Here is a 21,133-nt window from a genome sequence, read left to right as displayed (position 1 = left end):
GTGACATTAATGAAAATATGCCAAAACAAATATTCACCACGCGAGGCCGGACACACAGGATGAAAGCATTTCCTGTTCCTTACTTTGTGTGCATGTAACTTTTTGGTACCTCCAAGCTTTAACAATATTATTCATTTTAAATCTACACAAAGAATGTGCTGTGTGTCAAAAAGAGAGAGAGTTAAAGTGTGACAAAGTTACCTGGATAGTTTCCACCAGCCACTCCACCGTAGCCAGGGCCAACACCCCCTGCTGGAACAATGACCACATTACAACCTGCATCACTACGCACTTCTCTCCCAGCAGTCAGGCATAGGATTTACTGTGCAGTGGTCTGTATTTTGTGAATGCATGTGGTTTCAAATCACAAAATGTGAAATGCAAATGTTCCTAGTACTGACCTGGTATGCCGCCCGCACCTCCTCCTAATCCCTGACCTGTTCCAGCAGGACCTCCTGCTCCTCCTGTTCCTCCTGTTGCACTACCTGGACAGTTAGTGATAAAGACTACACATGAATGGCAGGTAGCATAATGGTTCAGTATCTAAGTAAGTTTATTGTCTTAGCACAGTAAATATGAAAACAAAGCAACATGTGAATAAACATGGAAAAGATGGAGACAGAAGAGGTTTACAGTCCAGTGTTATCATGCAAGAAAGACGTATGGAAACAATGGTTTTATTTCTTTGTTCGAAAACAATTATCAGAGCTTTTTCATGAAATGTTTATTCATTCTCAATAGAGAATTTTACCTGGTCCATAGCCAGTTCCACCCAACGATGAGCCGTAACCTGATATAGGAGGCTTCCTTTTCCCTAGTGCTTGGCCACCAGGTCCATATCCACCGACATCACCAGGTCTAAAACCCCCTGGCCCAGTTCCAACACCTCCTGGGCCAAAGCCACCAGTTCCAGCACCTCCAGGCCCATAACCAAAAGGGGCTGTTCCAGTTCCAGTTGGACCATACCCTCCTGGGCCATAGCCACCAGGTCCAGCTCCAACTGCCCCAGGAACACTTCCTGTACCTCCTCCTAATCCTCCTGCTGGTAAAGTGTTTAAATATATAAGTACAACGATATAGTACATAAATGTATACAAACAAAGATAATTACCATCCCTGATCCTAGCCTGAACCTCACCTGGTCCATACCCAGCTCCTCCATAACCTGGAAAAAATGAACGAGAAGGGTCAAACAATGTTCCGCTCATTACCTTTCCAATAAAAAAATCAAATAGGTGTCTCCATCAGTACAATGAATGTTTTAATATTGCCTGCTTCATCATTTTAATGGTATGATCATTACTTACCAGATTTAGAAGGTTTTCGGTTTCCTAATCCTTGGCCCCCTTGTCCAAAACCACCTCCTGTGCGAGCACCGCCTGGTCCGAAACCGCCTGCTCCTGTGCCAGCACCGCCTGGTCCGAAACCGCCTGCTCCTGTGCCAGCACCGCCTGGTCCGAAACCTCCCGTTGCTGTGCCAGCACCGCCTGGTCCGAAACCACCACCTCCTGTGCGAGCACCCCCTGGTCCGAAACCACCCGTTCCTGTGCCAGCACCGCCTGGTCCGAAACCACCACCTCCTGTGCCAGCCCCCCCTGGTCCGAAGCCTCCTGTTCCTGTGCCAGCACCGCCTGGTCCGAAACCACCACCTCCTGTGCGAGCACCGCCTGGTCCGAAACCACCTGCTCCTGTGCCAGCACCCCCTGGTCCGAAGCCTCCTGTGCCAGCCCCCCCTGGTCCGAAGCCTCCTGTTCCTGTGCCAGCACCACCTGGTCCGAAGCCTCCTGTGCCAGCCCCCCCTGGTCCGAAGCCTCCTGTTCCTGTGCCAACACCGCCTGGTCTGAAGCCTCCTGTGCCAGCACCCCCAGGCCCATATCGGCCAGGTCCAGTACCTGTTCCACCAGGTCCAATTCCTGCACCGAGAAAACCGGCATAAGTTTTGCAGTCATTTTCAGTTTTAGTGTAGTTGCTGCACCTGCTTAGTAGAAGCTTTTTAACTTGCCAGCCAATGCATTGCTTTACTTTAAAGCAAGTATAATTACTGCTTCATACAGCCAATTCAGCTGTATGATAACATACACTTAATCACAACACGGCACCACAAAAGTACCTATGTACCACTACTTTTTCTTTGCTGCATTTCAAACAGAACTGCTACAAATGAGCAGTGTGAAAGACTTGCTTTTATTTGCAATGATAAGGTAGATATGGTATGTTTTCACGTACAAAGGAAAACACGAAACAATCTCTACATTTTACAGGTGTTTAGGTGATGAATACGTTTCTCACCTTGCCCATAGCCTGCTCCACCCAGTGATGAGGATCCATAGCCTGTCAGAAGGAGTTCACAGTCTGAACATGTTTTAAAACATAATACATGATTAAATGTTGTCTGTGTTATAATAAATGACCATTGTACCTGATTTGGGTGGCTTTCTTGTCCCCAGTCCTTGACCTCCAGCAGTATAAACGCCAGGAATGACCCCGGCTCCACCTGGTCCATAACCACCTGGCCTGGTCCCTGCACCACCCAGTCCTGTCCCGGCAGTGCTAGGCCCGTATCCACCTGGTCCAGTGCCACCAGGTCCATAACCACCAGCCCCACCAGGTCCAACTCCAGCTGGTCCAGTCCCATACCCACCAGGCCCAACGCCAGTACCACCAGCTCCTGCCCCATAACCTAAAAACAAATAGTGGTTCAGTTTCAGTTCTCTGTTTAAATGTTTGCATCTGCAATCTATGTAGCTGTCAATTCTTATCATACGTTTTGGTGCTTTGCCAGTGCCGGTGCCCAGACCTGGACCTGTGCCATATCTTGAACCTGGATAACAGAGCAGATAAGATAATTTGACCAATGTTTCAATTGCATGCTATTTATATGAGATGGGTTATTTTGATAGAATTCAAATGAATTATAAAAATTGAGTCACACTGTATAACATTTTCATAAACGTCAACTTACCACCAGGAGCCACACCACCACCATATCCCCCCAGTCCACCACCGACTCCACCGGGGCCCGCTCCTACTCCTCCTAAACCTCCAGCAACAGCTCCATCCCCTCCAACTCCAAGGGTTCCAGCTCCACCAGTGCCTCTGCTTCCAGTCTTGCCTCCATAGCCTCCAGGTCCAACTCCATAGCCTCCAGGTCCAACTCCATATCCCCCAGGCCCAGCACCATAGCCACCTGGGCCAGCCCCGTAGCCTCCGGGTCCTGCACCATAGCCACCTGGGCCAGCCCCGTAGCCTCCGGGTCCTGCACCATAGCCACCAGGACCAGCCCCGTAGCCTCCGGGTCCTGCACCATAGCCACCAGGACCAGCCCCGTAACCTCCGGGTCCTGCACCATAGCCACCTGGACCAGCTCCATAACCGCCAGGCCCAACCCGACCCCGGCCTCCTGCTCCAAGAGTCCCATATACTACATAGGAAGATAAACACATTTAATGTATTATGTAGCTTCTTTCATTGCTCTCTTCCTTATTTAGGAGAGGAGAATATACAGTTTACAGGTTTTTGTTTGTTCACCTTTGCCGGATTTTCCTGCTCCTTGTCCTACTCCAGCTCCAGTCGGGTAACGTATGCCTGAAGGAGATAAAGATAGAGGTATTGCAGTTCAGATATGTTTGGGGCATCTGTTTGCTGTAACTTAGATGGTAAGGATAGTGTTAGTTAGCATACCGCCACCAGGTAAAACTCCACCAGCACCATAGCCTATAATGGATAATGTATAAACATCATTGTTATTGAGGTTTGGGATGAATACACAAATATTCAAAGAACAAAACATGGTAGCAGCTCACTTTTTCCAGGTTTGAGGGCTCCTGTTCCTACTCCACCAGCCCCAGGTACCAAGCCGGCTCCTCCAGGACCTCCTCCTGCCACCCCACCTACTCCACCAGGTCCAACACCTATGCCTCCTGCTACAGTCCCATCAGGTCCGTATGCAACATTAAAAAGATAGACAAATATAATATATCTTTTTCTTGAGTATGTGCATTTTTGTGTTACAAAACTGTGTGTTAGTCATTTTTTAGTGGCTGGATTGGAAGTTTAATATACAGTGGTGGATATTGGATGGTGGTAGATGTAGTGGAGTGTACATTCAGATGGCAGAAATGGCACCTGTGGGCGGTTTTGGGTGTTCCTCCAACTCCACCAGCTGCACCTTCTGGTCCAACGCCAGTGCCACTCCTGTTACGCCCCCTGAAACACCTCCTGCTGCTCCTGCACTGGTAGGACTCCCTCCTGCTCCTCCCGGTCCTCCCCCTGTACCACCTCTCTCTCCATCAGGACCTCCCTCTCCATCTCCTTCACCTGGCGTGTCCCCTCGGGGGACGCCTGCAGACAGAACACCGGTGAGTTCTCTTTATTTGAATCACCATTAGCTTCCACAAAGTCCAAACAAAAACAATAACAAGCCTGGTGAATGTTCAACAGATTTTGATAGATTATACAGTATATTGCTTTGTCTTCTACCATTGATCATTTACTTTCGGTAATAGGTAAGCACTATGAGTACCGGTAGTTATCCTGAAACTTGAGTGGTACATTTTTTTTAGGATGAATTGGATTTTATTTCATTCACCTGGGGGTTTGAGAGGTTTGGCTCCAGGTAAGGTTCCACTTGAGAGATCACCACCAGAACCTGCAAAATTATACAGTGAAATGTATTATTCCTCGATTTCAGCTACAAGATCTCTGCTGAGAGGAGGTAAAAACTGTGGAGGCAATTCAAAATCTCAGAAGCACAAGTAGGAATCATAGTTGGAAGGTATAAGGCGAAGAAATGCTCTGCACTGTGTATGTATGTGTCTTCTCGACCCCTTCTAAGTTTTCCATTATTTAAATTATGTACGCATTTCAGAAATGTTAAACGGCATCAATGTAAAAAGTATCTAGCAATTATTCAAAATGGATAATCTGTGTCGGCAGGAATGTTTAATTTTGAAACATTCCTGGTAGTTTTTTTTTCTCTACCTCAAAGTTCAGAAGTTATGAGTGAAAACTTAAAGCACTTTATAAATGGCCACATGATGGCACTGTCCACAAGAACAACTAAGAAACACAGATCCTTTGCCTTCCACCAGATTTAATTCAAATTGATTTAAAATCTGCATTATGGTTATTAAGATGTCTGGCTGACTAACTGTTGCACTCAGAAGACAGAAATAGATGAACATGCCTGCAGACAAACGTGCAGAAACTCTGTGAAATAAACACTGACCTGGAACATCTGTCCCATTGAGTCCTGTTTTATAAAGATGATTAAAAAAACAACACATTTTGGTTAATACTGCTTCTGAAACACGCCTGAATGAATTAGTAGCAGATCAAATCAACACCTTAACTTACATAAATATTTATTTGTTTCATAAATGACCTAAGTACCTGGCTTTGCTCCAATGATGGGGAGTCCTGTTCCACCCAAGCTATCTCCATCATATCCTGCACCCACTGGTCTGCCAGCTACACCAGTACCTCCTGTTTAAATACACACACACACACACACACACACACACACACACACACACACACACACACACACACACACACACACACACACTGATTGTAGCATCCTGTTTTGTTTCTTAGTTTTCACAGGTGTTTGCCATGCAGCCTGTGGGCCATCTTGTACAGTATACCCATCATATTTCATCCTTGAACCAGATTTTTAGTGTTTGTGATAATTGTTGTCATGTAGGCTCACAATCTGTGCATCATTTTAAGGTAATAAATTACAGGTTCTCAAGACTCCTGCAAGTTTAAACACACCTTCTCCTCCAGAACTTCCAGACCCCTCTATCACACTGCCAGCCCCACCATCACCTAGAGTAAGGTTCAAATATCAATAGTAGCTTTGGAAAAGCGTGTGAACTGAATAAATCAAACAAAGACAATGGCAAAATCATTTTTAGATAAGCCAGTTTTCTCTTTCTTTATCCTCTAATTTGGAAGCGCCCCTACATCACTGTCTTTTCCATCCCATTTAGACATTGTATATTAAAAGTAATGTACGGGATACCCTCTGAGTGTTGTGGTAATATGTGATGTAAATGTGTTTACTGTGTAGATACCTTCTGATGCTGGAGCTGGTGTGCCTCCTGTGGCTCCAGGTCCTGCTCCTGATCCACCAGACATAGTTTATCACAGATAGATCATCGGATTAATTATTGATAATTGATTGTAACCAAAATGTGTATTCCTAATCCTCAAAACATAAGCTTACCACTGGGTCCAGCTGTTGTCCCTGCACCGCTGCTTGTGTGTGTGCCATTCACTGAAACACCAATGCCGGTCCCTGTACCAGATCCTGCAGGGCCAGTCCCTGTGCCAGGTCCTGTAGTGCCAGTCCCTGTGCCAGATCCTGCAGTGCCAGTCCCTGTGCCAGATCCTGCAGGGCCAGTCCCTGTACCAGATCCTGCAGGGCCAGTCCCTGTGCCAGGTCCTGTAGTGCCAGTCCCTGTACCAGATCCTGCAGGGCCAGTCCCTGTGCCAGATCCTGCAGGGCCAGTCCCTGTGCCAGATCCTGCAGGGCCAGTCCCTGTGCCAGATCCTGCAGGGCCAGTCCCTGTACCAGATCCTGTAGTGCCAGTCCCTGTGCCAGATCCTGCAGGGCCAGTCCCTGTGCCAGGTCCTGTAGTGCCAGTCCCTGTACCAGATCCTGCAGGGCCAGTCCCTGTACCAGGTCCTGTAGTGCCAGTCCCTGTGCCAGATCCTGCAGGGCCAGTCCCTGTGCCAGGTCCTGTAGTGCCAGTCCCTGCTCCTGCCCCAGGTACCACTCCACCAGGTTGCCCTACAGTTTGTAAACGAGATAACTTTGTTGATTCAAAAGAGGTGCCCTTGTTTTCTAAACCAGCTCTATTCCTGAGTTCAAACCACGATATAATATACACGTGATGTTCTACTTTACAGTCTTGTCAAAGTACACCGTACCGTACTTAGCAGCGTTGGATCCTGCTGTGCCATAACCTGAGGATCACAACAAATAACAAATGTGGGTTAAGTATTGACAACTAAAACGACTATAAAGCACAGTGATTAAAACACATTCGTAGAGATGAGATAAGCAGTTAAAGATTACCGTCAGTCACTGACTCGTGCTAGTTACAGAATCACTTTCCTGACTGAGAATTCTGGTGATCTAACCAAACAATTTTTTGGGGAATTAAAGCTAAAATATGTAACCTTGCACAAACATTGTCACCCTTCAGTTGCAGCTGAGATAGTGTGATCAACTAATATAAACATTTTACACCGTAACACATCGCTGCTTTTTAGCAGCATAATATCATCGTCTCTCGGGCTGAATAGCAGGTTGTAGACTGAAGTAAATGTAACAGTTTTATTATTTTACCGTACTGCAACATACTGATGGGCTGTGAGATGTTGACTTTGAAACTGTCCCTGTCCTCTGACCTATCTACTCATACTTCCAGCATATCCAGTCTAGTTTGAGACTGGAGGAGCATTTGCAATAAAATAAATGACGGAGCATTATTGTCATTCCAATATTTCAATATATTACTATTAGCTATACTTTTTTTTTATTGCATTTCTGTTACCATGACCAGTATGTGACCTGATTATTTGTTGCCAGGTTTGGTAATATGCACTCATTGCTGCATTTCCTACTAACCACCAATAGAGGCCAATAAAGGAATAGTTCATACTTATATGTGATCTAAACTTCAAACATGATTCAGATCTTAACACTGACAAAATGACATGTTACTACACACTAATGAAAACCAACCTAGACCTCCAGTGCTAGTTCCAAAGCCTCCTGGTCCATATCCACCTATACAATTACACGAGATAAAAGGTGGAGCATGAAAAACTCCATCAAGAGACGTTGGAGAGACAAAAATACCAGCAAACGGAAAGAAGAATCAGCACAACCAGAAATAAATAATCTCTCCTGCTCTCAGCTTACAATGCTCGAGGTCATCATACTTAAACAACTCACCACCTCGTCCTGCTCCACCTCCAAGTACCCCACCAGCACCAAAACCACCTTGACCTACATCAGGATCATATGAAAATGATTTAGCTTTTTACTGGAATTTGGATGAAAACTTCCATCGTGTTTTAACAAACAAAAAAAGGATATTTTGATACCGTATTTAGCAGGTTTTGATCCAGCTCCATAGCCTGTAAATATCAGAAATAATTTAGGCAAGTTAGGATTTAGCTTAGTTTGAGTTTGGCAATATTTGGCAACATTAAAATTCCCTCTGAACCTGTTCCATATCCAGCCCCTGGTCCTGCACCATAGCCTCCACCCGGTCGGTAACCTGTCCCAGGCACAGGTCCAACTCCAGGCCCATATCCACCAGGTCCATATCCTGTTCTTCCTGTTCCTCCACCAGGAAGCCCTAGGAAAGTGTGAGGATTTTAGCTCAAATAAAGGCATTTGAATGTATTGAGTCTTAACCTCTTGAACCCTAGGCCTATTTCTTTTATGTACGTTAATTTATGTACGTGTGTATCATTTCTAATCTGTGTCTCTGTTGGTTTTATACACTTCTGAGGAACTGTGAGAATGTTGTTCTTCTCTTCATACCTCCAGCAGTGCCGGGTCCAAAGCCACCTGGTCCACCTCCCGTTCCAACACCATAACCGGGTATCGCGCCGGTCCCCAGTCCTGCTCCAGGTCCACCACCAGTTGTTAGTCCACCACCTTGTCCTGGGACCCCACCACCAACTCCTCCTGCACCCAGGCCACCTCCGGGCAGACCTGCAGAGAGCAGCGTTTTATTAGAAAATATGGATGAACCCGAAAGCACTTTATAGTCTATTGACAAACAACAAGCTGTTTGCATGGCAGACATTTTGACATGCGATAGCTGGAACTAGTATATGTATAATTGATAGCCTTAATAATCGCTGTCTATATAAGTAAAATTGGATACTAATACATAAAATTACAGATTTACTGTCAAGACCAAAAGGCCAGTTTGTGATAAACAGATAAATCTGCATTTAGTCAATAATTTTTTCAAAGTTGTTTCTTACCATATTTGCGGGCTTTGGCTCCAGCATAACCTACAACATGCAGACACATCAAGGTATTTTAAGAAAATGATATTAACCAGTGGATCGATTTGAATGTAGACATGTCTTCTTATTTTATCTTTCATCCTACCTCCAGATACAAAGCCAGCACCACCTGGTCCATAGCCTCTTCCAGCACCACCTGGTCCGTAGCCTGTTCCAGCACCACCTGGTCCTACTCCTCCTGGTCCGTAGCCTGTACCAGCACCACCAGGTCCTACTCCTCCTGGTCCGTAGCCTGTTCCAGCACCACCTGGTCCTACTCCTCCTGGTCCGTAGCCTGTTCCAGCACCACCTGGTCCTACTCCTCCTGGTCCGTAGCCTGTACCAGCACCACCAGGTCCAACTCCTCCACCTGGTCCATAGCCTGTGCCAGCACCACCTGGTCCTACTCCACCTGGTCCGTAGCCAGCACCACCTGGTCCTACTCCTCCTGGTCCGTAGCCAGCACCACCTGGTCCAACTCCTCCACCTTGTCCATAGCCTGTGCCAGCACCACCTGGTCTTACTCCTCCTGGTCCGTAGCCAGTACCAGCACCACCAGGTCCAACTCCTCCACCTGGTCCATAGCCTGTGCCAGCACCACCTGGTCTTACTCCTCCTGGTCCGTAGCCAGTACCAGCACCACCAGGTCCAACTCCTCCTGGTCCGTAGCCTGTACCAGCACCACCAGGTCCAACTCCTCCACCTGGTCCATAGCCTGTGCCAGCACCACCTGGTCCTACTCCACCTGGTCCGTAGCCAGCACCACCTGGTCCTACTCCTCCTGGTCCGTAGCCAGCACCACCTGGTCCAACTCCTCCACCTTGTCCATAGCCTGTGCCAGCACCACCTGGTCTTACTCCTCCTGGTCCGTAGCCAGTACCAGCACCACCAGGTCCAACTCCTCCACCTGGTCCATAGCCTGTGCCAGCACCACCTGGTCTTACTCCTCCTGGTCCGTAGCCAGTACCAGCACCACCAGGTCCAACTCCTCCACCTGGTCCATAGCCTGTGCCGGCACTACCTGGTCCTACTCCTCCTGGTCCGTAGCCTGTTCCAGCACCACCTGGTCCTACTCCTCCTGGTCCGTAGCCAGTACCAGCACCACCAGGTCCAACTCCTCCACCTGGCCCATAGCCAGTACCAGCACCACCAGGCCCAACACCTCCACCTGGTCCATAGCCTGCACCACCAGGTCCAACTCCACCGGGTCCATAGCCAGTACCAGCACCACCAGGCCTGACTGCTCCTGTACTTGGTCCCAGACCTCCAAGTGCTCCACTTAACATGCCTATAAGCAGAACAGTCATGTTTTATTTGTTCTGATATTCTTTGTTAAAAACAAATACTGATACAGTTGAATGCAGTTTTCAATGATATAATTCTTACCATATTTACGAGCTTTGGCATTGGCATCATACCCTGAAACACAAATACAGTAATTATTAATTTGTCTTTGCTAATGCAATACAGTCTGTTGAAGTTTTCAGATTGCAACTGAATACCCTCCGCCCACTTCTCCCTTTCCAAGATTGTGGTAACGTGAGCTGCTAACTACTGTAGAAATATGAAGGTGCAACACGGTGGACTCTGTGAAGATGGCCTGCTCTCTATTAGGATATGAAGGGCCCATTCTAAGCGAACAAAAACCCAACAATTTTTTGTTTCAGGTGATTATACAGCAACGAAAAGTAGTTATGAAAAGGTATGAATGGTTCTCCCAAAATGCTATACACTGTACCTTAAAGCCTTCACTGCTAATAGTGCCTTAAGCCACTGTTACATAATTATAGGCAAAATTTTCCAAAAAAAACAACAATCTACTGTTTCATCATTACCTCCAGGTCCTGTTCCTGCTCCTCCTAATCCAGTTCCTGCTCCACCTGGACCGTACCTGGTTCTACCTGGCCCATAACCCACTCCCCCAGGGCCAGTGCCAGCACCACCAGGACCATAACCAAGACCACCTGACCCAGTGCCGGCACCAGCTGGACCAAAACCAACCCCAGAGCCAGGTCCAACTCCCGTGCTGAGTCCAACTCCTCCTCCCGGTCCTCCGCCTCCAAGTCCTCCAGCTGCACCAGTGCCTGCACCGCCAGGACCAAAACCGTAGCCACCACCCAGCCCACCAGTCCCCCCTCCTGTGCCAAGACCAACACCAGCTCCTCCACCTTGTCCTCCCCTTCCAAGGCCTCCAGCAGTACCAGTGCCAGCACCACCCGGCAGACCTGGAGAGATACAAGACATTTTGAGTGTGTCTCACCTATCGACTAAAGGAGGTTATTAAATGCACACACTACATTCGTCAAATTCATCAAAAGTAATTCATCTAAATAAATTGCAAATATGCCTCACCATATTTGCGTGCTTTGGCTGAGCCAGGACCATAACCTATGGAACAAAATATGTTTAAGTCAACAGAAACACAAAAAATGTGCAAATATAAAAGCTTCTGGCTACTTCCACTACAGGTCCACTTCCTGTTCCAACTCCACCTCCAAATCCAGGAACAGCTCCAGGTCCACCTCCTGTTCCAACACCTCCAAATCCAGGTCCAACTCCACCTCCATATCCAGGTACAGCTCCAGGTCCACCTCCTGTTCCAACACCTCCAAATCCAGGTCCACTTCCTATTCCAACTCCACCTCCATATCCAGGTACAGCTCCAGGTCCACCTCCTGTTCCAACTCCACCTCCTAATCCAGGTGTGGCTCCCGCTGCTCCTCCTGGGAGTCTTCCAGCCCCAGCCCCGAAAGCACCTCCTTGACCAAGTCCACCTCCTCCAGCTCCACCTTATCGCAAAAGCAAACAGATGAGCTCGCACAAATGTAACTACCAAGTATTTAATACTTAATGCTTATTTCTGCAACACATTGGATTATTATGTAACCGTCACGTGTTGTACACAAGATTGAAACCTCAGCTAAAGTGTCTTTACCATATTTAGCTGCAATTTTGGCTGGATTCTTTGATTTGCCCGCCCCTGTAATTGGAAAAAGTTAGTTATTTTATGTTTCTGCCTTAACATTTATTTTTGAAGTTACATAACTCTACAAGCAGCTGCAGAATGTACTGCATTGCTCGGTCCTATGTACCTGTCTTTGGTGTTATGAGAGGGTAACCGTGAAAAACTCCAGGCAACGGCTGTCCACGACCATCTAAGGTGAGAAATACACCACAGAGATGCTCATCCTGTGAAGTACTCAATTGCAGCCTGGGATAATATTTCTTATTATAATCTTTTAGTTTTCAAGTTCAAGTAATGCATCTGCTTTTTGTACAATATAGTTTCTCAGTTCAGAAATTTGACACTTACTGCCTGCTCCTCCCGGTCCAGCACCCCCCTGGCCGAGCACCCCGGCCCCTGCAAAGAATACGGTAATAGTCTTTGTTTTCAAGCATGTCTGCCAAAATGTGATGGCCCAAGATGAATTAACACAGAGTGCATTCACACACCAGTCTGAGGCCCAAGTCCAGATCCTGTGGCCACTCCAGGGAGAACACCACGGCCTCCAAAACCTACCCAAGGAAGGTGAGAAGAGAATCTGTTATAACTTTTTCTGTAAAAACACTGAATTATATATTGTATTGTTTAATATTTTTAAGTTTGTTATATGTTGCTTCTGTTACAACATACCTTGGCCTGGAACATAGCCACCGTGATAGAGTCCAGGCACCCCGACTCCTGTGTCACAGCATATGCAGTTTTAAAACATTGCACCCAAAAATTCAGTGTTTCTGGTTGATCTGAACCGATGTTGCACATCCTTTAATAACAATGGGATTGTCTTATTTACCTGGAACTTGTTTTGATGCTTTATTACCGCTCTTTCCTCCAGGTCCGACCCCAGCCGTGCCCGTCTGTGGCAGCGTAGGAACTGAAACAGGAATGAAGTTGGCAAAATATAACTTTTACACAGAACTGAAATAGCAAACAGCATATTTTATTCACAGTCATTTTTAGAATAACCTTTTTGAAACATAATGTAACTTGAAAGTTACATTATGTTACAAGAAAGAAACTATTTAGAAGACACTTAATAATGTATGTTTTATACTTACTTGAAATACGCTTTTCTGCTGAAATAAAATATATCTCATTGTCTTAATTAATGTTAATATATGTGCTTACAGTATTGAATTGCATTTCATCTTTAGTAATTTTCATGTCAAACTTTTTTTTTTAAATTGCAGAATAAATATATGTATGTGTCTTTGTATACAGTATGGCATAAAGTAAATCATATTTTTACCTCCTGGCACAGCAGCTCCACCAGGACCAACTCCTGCACCGCCTGGTCCATACCCTGCACCGCCCGGTCCATACCCTGCACCGCCCAGTCCAACTCCTGCACCGCCCGGTCCATACCCTGCACCGCCCGGTCCATACCCTGCACCGCCCAGTCCAACTCCTGCACCGCCCGGTCCATACCCTGCACCACCCGGTCCATACCCTGCACCGCCCGGTCCATACCCTGCACCGCCCGGCCCAACTCCTGCACCGCCCGGCCCATACCCTGCACCGCCCGGTCCAACTCCTGCACCGCCCGGTCCAACTCCTGCACCACCCGGTCCAACTCCTGCACCGCCCGGTCCAACTCCTGCACCGCCCGGTCCATACCCTGCACCGCCCGGTCCATACCCTGCACCGCCCGGTCCATACCCTGCACCGCCCGGTCCAACTCCCGCACCGCCCGGCCCAACTCCCGCACCGCCCGGTCCATACCCTGCACCGCCCGGTCCATACCCTGCACCGCCCGGCCCAACTCCCGCACCGCCCGGTCCATACCCTGCACCGCCTGGTCCAACTCCCGCACCGCCTGGTCCAACTCCCGCACCGCCCGGTCCATACCCCGCACCGCCCGGTCCATACCCTGCACCGCCCGGTCCAACTCCTGCACCGCCCGGCCCAACTCCCGCACCGCCCGGTCCATACCCTGCACTGCCTGGTCCAACTCCTGCACCGCCCGGTCCAAACCCTGCACCGCCCGGCCCAACTCCTGCCCCGCCCGGCCCATACCCTGCACGGCCCGGCACAACTCCTGCACCGCCCGGCCCAACTCCTGCACCGCCCGGTCCATACCCTGCACCGCCCGGCCCAACTCCTGCACCGCCCGGTCCATACCCTGCACCGCCCGGCCCAACTCCTGCACCGCCCGGTCCATACCCTGCACCGCCCGGCCCATACCCTGCACCGCCCGGTCCAACTCCTGCACCGCCCGGTCCATACCCTGCACCGCCCGGCCCAACTCCTGCACCGCCTGGTCCAAACCCTGCACCACCCGGCCCAACTCCTGCACCGCCCGGTCCATACCCTGCACCGCCCGGTCCATACCCTGCACCGCCCGGCCCAACTCCTGCACCGCCAGGTCCAAATCCGGCACCACCAGCCCCATAACCTGTTTCGAAGGTAAAAACAAAAAACGACAACATTCAGTCATATTTTAGTGATTGAAACTGTGAAATGTTGATAAGTAAACAGCAAATACCCGTTTTAGGAGGTTTGGGACCGGTTCCACCAGTTCCTGGATATGGACCAGCACCTGGTCCACGACCGCCTCCGTAGCCTCCATAGCCACCTAAGTCAGGACAGAGGTTTTTTGGTACTCATTATTCTTCAAGGTAAGCAATATATAAATGTAAGGTGTGTGTTACCAGTTAAGGAGAAGATAATCATTTTCAGCCATAGTTTTGGGAGTTTCAGAGGAGCAGCCTGGTTAATTTGTGATGCTTTGTGCCAGCAGGTCGGCATGTAAAAGCTTCACAAGCATGAGCCAGCTCTGTTAATTCATGTCGTTCAGTGATTCTCGTAGTTGCATCGCAATGCAAAAACACCTGGCCATCGACATGTGTTATTAATGCATTTATTTTTGCAGTTGTTTAGAAATAGAAATAGAAACAGACCCATGCATTTCAACATATTATTGGGTGTCCTGTAAATAAACAGAAACCACTGACCTACAGGTACATAGCCTGTTCCAGCTCCCTGACCTCTGCCAGTCCCGAGGTCTCCTGCTCCGAGCACTCGTCCACCCAAACCCCCTGCCCCAAGGCCTAATAAGCAGATAAAAGAGGAAAAAGTACTTGTTAATTCCTGTACTTACAATACCAGACATCACGCATTAATGAATTCAGTGTGTTCCTGTGCGACTCCACCCTTTTGTAATGTTATACATCTATACGATGGCTGCCCAAGAGAAATCTCAATAGGATTAACTGGTTCTCTGGAAAGGTTTTCAGCTTTTGTTTGAAGTGTGCACGTTTGACTTTAGAACTAAATCTCTTATAGGGCGTGGCTGTAGATGGGCCAGCAACAATTATAAGGCTGCAGAGAGGGAACCGAACCCTGTGTGGGGGGATGACTGAGAAGAAACACTGGGAGACCAAGATGACTCTCTTTGTAATAAAAACTGTTCCCACATCAAGCTATAATTTAAATTATCTAATTTCCTGTTAAAGGAGAGCTAGTAGACATGATCCTTCATATTGAAATACAAGACATTAAACTTGGTCAGTCTTCCTTCTGGCATTTGGTTGAATAAACCATTTGTTTGTTTTCTCCCCCCTCAAATGTTGCCTTAATTATAAGCAGCTCTACGTCACCGTGTCCATGTTTGCACAGTTTTTGCTGACATTAGTGTTGTAGGTTTTTGCTTGAAATTACAGCACACTGTTTATAAATGCATGCCTCCCATTGCTTGTTCAGGTGAACCAGGATGTTTGCGTCTTATTCTTCAGGGTGGAGCATTGCAACACAAACACACATCGTGGTCATTACTGTGTGTTCGGCTGCGACGGCCAGACTTTTGGTAACCTGGAAAGTGTGACATATGAGTCTGTTTCCTGTGCTTATAGTGACCCATTTTCTACCCTCCGACATAATGGGTGGAATTCAAAGGGTTCCACGAAACCGAGGCTTAACCTCTGAGGATTGTTTGGATATTATCACCAACATTCCTCATCCTGCACAGGCAACTTGCATGTTTGGGGGATGAAAAACAGAGAGGCCTGAAATTCCAAAGCATATCAGTCTTTCTGACTGACGTGATGACTTCCGTCCTTTATCAGGGACCTGCCATGCCTAGTGCATCAGCCTTTATCACTGTGTGTGTGTGTGTGTGTGTGTGTGTGTGTGTGTGTGTGTGTGTGTGTGTGTGTGTGTGTGTGTGTGTGTGTGTGTGTGTGTGTGTGTGTGTTTGTGCATGAGGGTGGGTGGCCCCTCAACAATGGCTTATAACCTTGAGGTAATGAGGAAATGAAATAATGGTACATGTATGCAATCCTTATCCTGCAGCATTGAATAGAGGAACAATATTTACAGTACGGGGCTGACCACTGATCCATGTGTAAAGAACGGAGAACTTCCTCTTAGTGTGAATGTCACATGACGCAAGTAAACACAACAGGCAACCTGTTTGTATCTAATGAGCTTTCTAGATGTTAAAACTAGATTTTGATAACACAACAGCAACTTTTTTCACCTGCCCCTGTGCACAACAAAGACGAACTCTTACTACTTACTGTAAAGCCTTTCAATAAATTAAGGCCTAATATTTATCATTGAATATGTTCAGGAGGCAAAAAACAAAACTCCATGCCTGTGCCTTGGCCACCTTGTCCAAAACCACCAGGACCAGCTCCTCCAGGCCCAGTTCCGTAGCCTCCAGGACCGACACCGCCGTGTCCAAAACCACCTGACCCGACTCCGCCTGGTCCCAGTCCTCCAGTCACTCCTCCACGACCACCGTAGCCACCTCCTAGAGATAAATAAGATGGCAAGAACAATCAGATATACTTTTATACAGAGGTAAAAGGTATCACGGTCTGTAGGCTTGTTCCTGCACACCTCATATATACATTTTCTATGCATTTAGCTCATGACATTTGAACTTTACCGTCTATAATAATGCTGTGAATCTGGTATACTGCACCTTTAAATCAGTACTCTAACAACAGGTGGGCCTGAAAGTCTTACCTGTTTTTGGAGGCTTTCCACCTGTAAGAAAAAAGCAATCGCAACAATTAAATCAGCAGTAGCTCGAAGGAAATCTTGCTCGACTTTGCTCTACAGATATTCTAGATGTCAACCAGCCATATTTGTCTTACCGGCCCCAACACCTCCCGGTACGACACCCAGTCCACCACTGCCTGGGCCGAAGGTGCCGGGCCTGAAGCCTCCTGGTCCAACTCCTCCAGGTCCGACACCCCCTGAGCCGACTCCTCCAGGTCCGACACCTCCCGGTCCAAATCCTCCCGGTCCGACTCCTCCTGGTCCTTGACCACCATAGGCCCCTGACAAATACGGTCATTGAGACATTGTTATTTGAAAAAGGCATGTAGATGAAGACAAACCAGATATCATTTATTTTGTTCTGTATGTGTTTCTTGAACAGTTAAACACGTCAGTCCTCACATTCCTAACTTCAAACTGAAGTCATTGTCAGTGCTTATTAAATTGAACAGAAAACACAAATGGTATCCACCTCCACCTGCTCCCGGTCCGAAGCCTCCCAGACCAGCACCTCCACCAGGCTGAAATCCAGTCCCAGTGCCTCCAGGGCCAAATCCAGTTCCTGTCCCACTTGGTCCAAATCCTGTTCCAGTTCCTGCACCGGCTTCTATGCCGGCTCCAGCACCTCCTGCTGCTCCACCAGCAGGTATATATACACCTGATACAGAACCAGTTCAGCAACAGCAAATGACAACATGAATTTATGATGGTTTCAAGTTATAACTATATTTCAGAGCAATAGCACAGAGAAAAAGTGTGTAAGTGTGTGTGCATGTTCACTGTGTGTATGTGTGTACTTGTGTTATCAACCCTGTGCTCTTGAGTTTCTTTATAGCTGATAACAAACAGCCCTTCATCCAAAAGGCATCTTTGGTCATAATTCTCACACTTTTTGACACCTATGTTTTGTTTCACAAATCACGACAGCCAAAAATAGAAACACAGAGAGGAACAACTATAAAAGGAAAGGTTTTTTAAGATCCAACAGTCCAGATGTGAAAAGAAGAGGTCTGTGGGGAATCCTGAAGAATGTGAGTAACTGATCTCACAGTAATACCATGTACAGCACATCAACATCAAGCAGTAAATAACTCAACAGGTCAGTCATTCAGCTCTGCCTGCTGGATGCTGCAGAGCAGAAACCTCCTTGCCCAAAAGCTTTTGTTGTTTTCAGAGGAATCTTTATTGAAATTAAACTTTGGACATGAACAACTATACAATCATATTCACCAGAGATGCGTCATGAAAACAAATCAGCAGTTGGTCCTTGCAGTGAATTAAATAATATATAATGTATATTTAACATGATAAATGTCATCTGTATTTTGACTAAATCTAAATAAGTTCTGATGTCTTTGCACTGGCTTCCTGTCCAACAAAGAATTGACTTTAAAATCCTGCTGTTGGTTTACAAAGCACTGAATGGTTTAGGGCCAAAATACATCTCTGATCTGCTGCTTATGAACCATCCCGACCCCTCAGGTCGTCTGGGACCGGTCTACTTTCTGTTCCCAGAGTCAGAACTAAACATGGAGAAGCAGCGTTCAGTTTTTCTGCTCCACATATCTGGAACAAAGTCCCAGAAAGCTGCAGGTCTGCTGAGACCCTCAGCTCATTTAAATCAAGATTGAAGACTTTTCTGTTTGCTGCTGCCTTTAATTGAACCACATTCAATTAATATATTCATCAATTTCCTGCATTTCTGCATTTTACAACTGTATTTTATTTCTTACACTGTTTCTTTAATTGTTTTTAAATCTCCTTTTCTTTTGCCTTATGTTTTGATGCTTTTAATGGTTTTATGTGAAGCACTTTGAATTACCTTGTTGTTGAAATGTGCTATAAACTTGCCTTGCCTAAATCAATAAATAAATCGAGATATTTCTTTAATTTGACATTTAGAGATTGTGCAGGGTTCCCTGTTTGGAAAAGACAGTTTTTCCAGAGTGATATTCATATCTCATTGTTGAATTAGTAATGTTTGTATTTTTCTATTACTCTGTCCATGATATCATACGGCAACTATTATTATTTGTAGCCTCTCTGGCGGCGTGGCTCCAGGGATGATGTCAGTCTGTCAGTCGGCCCACCACTTTGCTGTAGATATCTGAACTCTGTTGGATGATTTGCCATGAAACTTTGTACAGATATTAGTGATCCCCAGAGAACTCTACTGACTCTGGTGATCCTCTGACTTTTCTTCCAGCGCCACCAGCAGGTCATCCATCCATCTCGCAAAACATATCAGTTGTCTATTAGATGGATCAGCACCAAGTTTCTTGCAGACCTTTATGGTTCCCAGGGGTTGAGACTGACAGAGTTTGATGCAGGCATTCATGGTTTTAGTAAACTTTAGTGTTTCCCTGACATTTAATTTAGCGCCACCATCAAGACAAAATATAAATTTGTCCAGTTGTTTTTTTCTTTTTTTACAATGAGCATTACAAAGCATTACTGTTTATTTCAAAATACATTTAAAATGAGCAAGTGAATGTGTTATAAAGAATCAGACAAATACAATATCGCAACATTACATGTTTAAATCCATCTGGAACCCTTTGTTCATGTCCTGCTCTATACCGTCTCCTGTCTAATAACGACACTTCACATCTGAAACGTAACTATCGTCATCACATAGTTGTTACCGTGTATATTCAGTTAACTTGTGATTCAAGCTGACTATTCAAAAATATAGACTTGTGTACAAATACTCATCCAGTCTGCTTCAGTAAAACAAAAACACAGAAACTAAACAACCAATGACGCGTCTCCTTTCTCTCTACTAAGTGGTTCAGCCCGACCTTGTATAAATTCAAATTACAGATCAGCCTTTCAGCTTTTTAAACCGCTAACAAGACGAGGGAGAGGATGACAGGAATCTCCTTGCAGCAGCCAATTCGAAGTTTAAGCAGATGAGACTAAGAGATGGGATCTGGAGGGATGAGGTCTGGAGCACATGGTTATCATTAAAACCTTTAATAAGGGCCACTAAAAGGCAGGTGCTGCACCTCATTAAAGATGTGGCACCTTATTCAAAGATTTAACTGCACCCTGACCTCACGCTTAAAGAGGAGGCACAGCTGATCTGATAAATACACCTCAGCAGAGAGCAAGCGATGCTATGATACTGTAGTTTGTCTTAAGATTGCCGTTCTTATTTCACATGTTTACGTACTAAAGTGCTTTCAAAGTTCATCCAGACAGATGTTGAGTGTGGAAAGTTACGGCAACAAGTTTCAATCATTCAACAAAGCAAAAACGTTTTGTTTCGTGCTAAAAAGAAAGAAAAGCACTCTATTTTGCGAGGAGTTGGCAGTACTCTTGAAAACTTTTGGATGCAGAGAAGATAATATATTTCCAACACAAGCTCAGAAGTTTAGATTCTTAAACTGACAGCAAGACTGGAGATGAGTTTAACTGTTGGTTCAGAAATTTCAAATCCGTTCACACAAGACAAAATCTAAACTGAGTGATGGTGATAACCACCACATAATACAACAAAACATGCAGTCACTTCTCTTCAAACCACACTGAAATAAGTTCAACTATTCTTTATCATCATCGCCGTCAATAATCTGCAGCAGCAAATTTCTACGATAATCCTAGACAACTTCTTCATCATCACCATCATCATCAGTATACTAATTTCTGCAGCTCACAAAATCTCTCAAATCTCAGAAAATGCACTAAACTACCATGAAAGAAAACGAGACCTGAGTTCATGCATCCGTCTGCTGCAAACACTGCTACATAAACTGTATGTGATACCTGATCCACAGGTGCTGCACTGCTGAGCGCCGCACACCTGCAGTAAAGGGAACCCACCTCCTTGCAGTGAGGGTTTCCACAGAGCCAAGAGAAAGACTCCATGTAGGTACGTGGCCACCATCCCTCTCGCCATCTCGCTCCCAAATGTCCCTCTCCTCTTCCGAGGTCCAGGTTTTATCAGGGCTCAACAAGGCCTTAAGAAAGAAGGAGGGGAAATGAGAGATCAGAAAAAAAGGGGACAGGATGCAAGACAGGACACTGTGTAATTGGCTAAGAGACACACACAGAGAAAGCTAGACGAGGACAGGAGGGGCG

General features: G+C 46.3%; 1 protein-coding gene across 1 annotated transcript; it reads right to left on the bottom strand.

Moving 5' to 3' along the window:
- Window positions 1-6,725: 6,725 nt before the first annotated feature.
- LOC306788235 (uncharacterized protein) lies at window positions 6,726-9,036 on the bottom strand. The gene is made up of 8 exons (XM_079283661.1): window positions 9,019-9,036; window positions 8,567-8,740; window positions 8,244-8,378; window positions 8,122-8,154; window positions 7,970-8,023; window positions 7,757-7,801; window positions 6,937-6,972; window positions 6,726-6,796 (listed from the first exon to the last, which is right to left on the bottom strand). Exons 2-6 carry the CDS (start codon window positions 8,618-8,620, stop codon window positions 7,757-7,759), a joined length of 321 nt encoding a protein of 106 aa, XP_079139787.1. The 5' UTR covers window positions 8,621-8,740; window positions 9,019-9,036; the 3' UTR covers window positions 6,726-6,796; window positions 6,937-6,972.
- Between the last annotated feature and the right edge of the window lie 12,097 nt (window positions 9,037-21,133).

The sequence above is a fragment of the Melanostigma gelatinosum genome, assembly GCF_949748355.1.
Source record: "Melanostigma gelatinosum genome assembly, chromosome: 14".
NCBI classification, from domain to species: domain Eukaryota; kingdom Metazoa; phylum Chordata; class Actinopteri; order Perciformes; family Zoarcidae; genus Melanostigma; species Melanostigma gelatinosum.
Note: the sequence above shows the minus strand (reverse complement) of the source record. Positions and strands in the feature narration are given on the sequence as shown.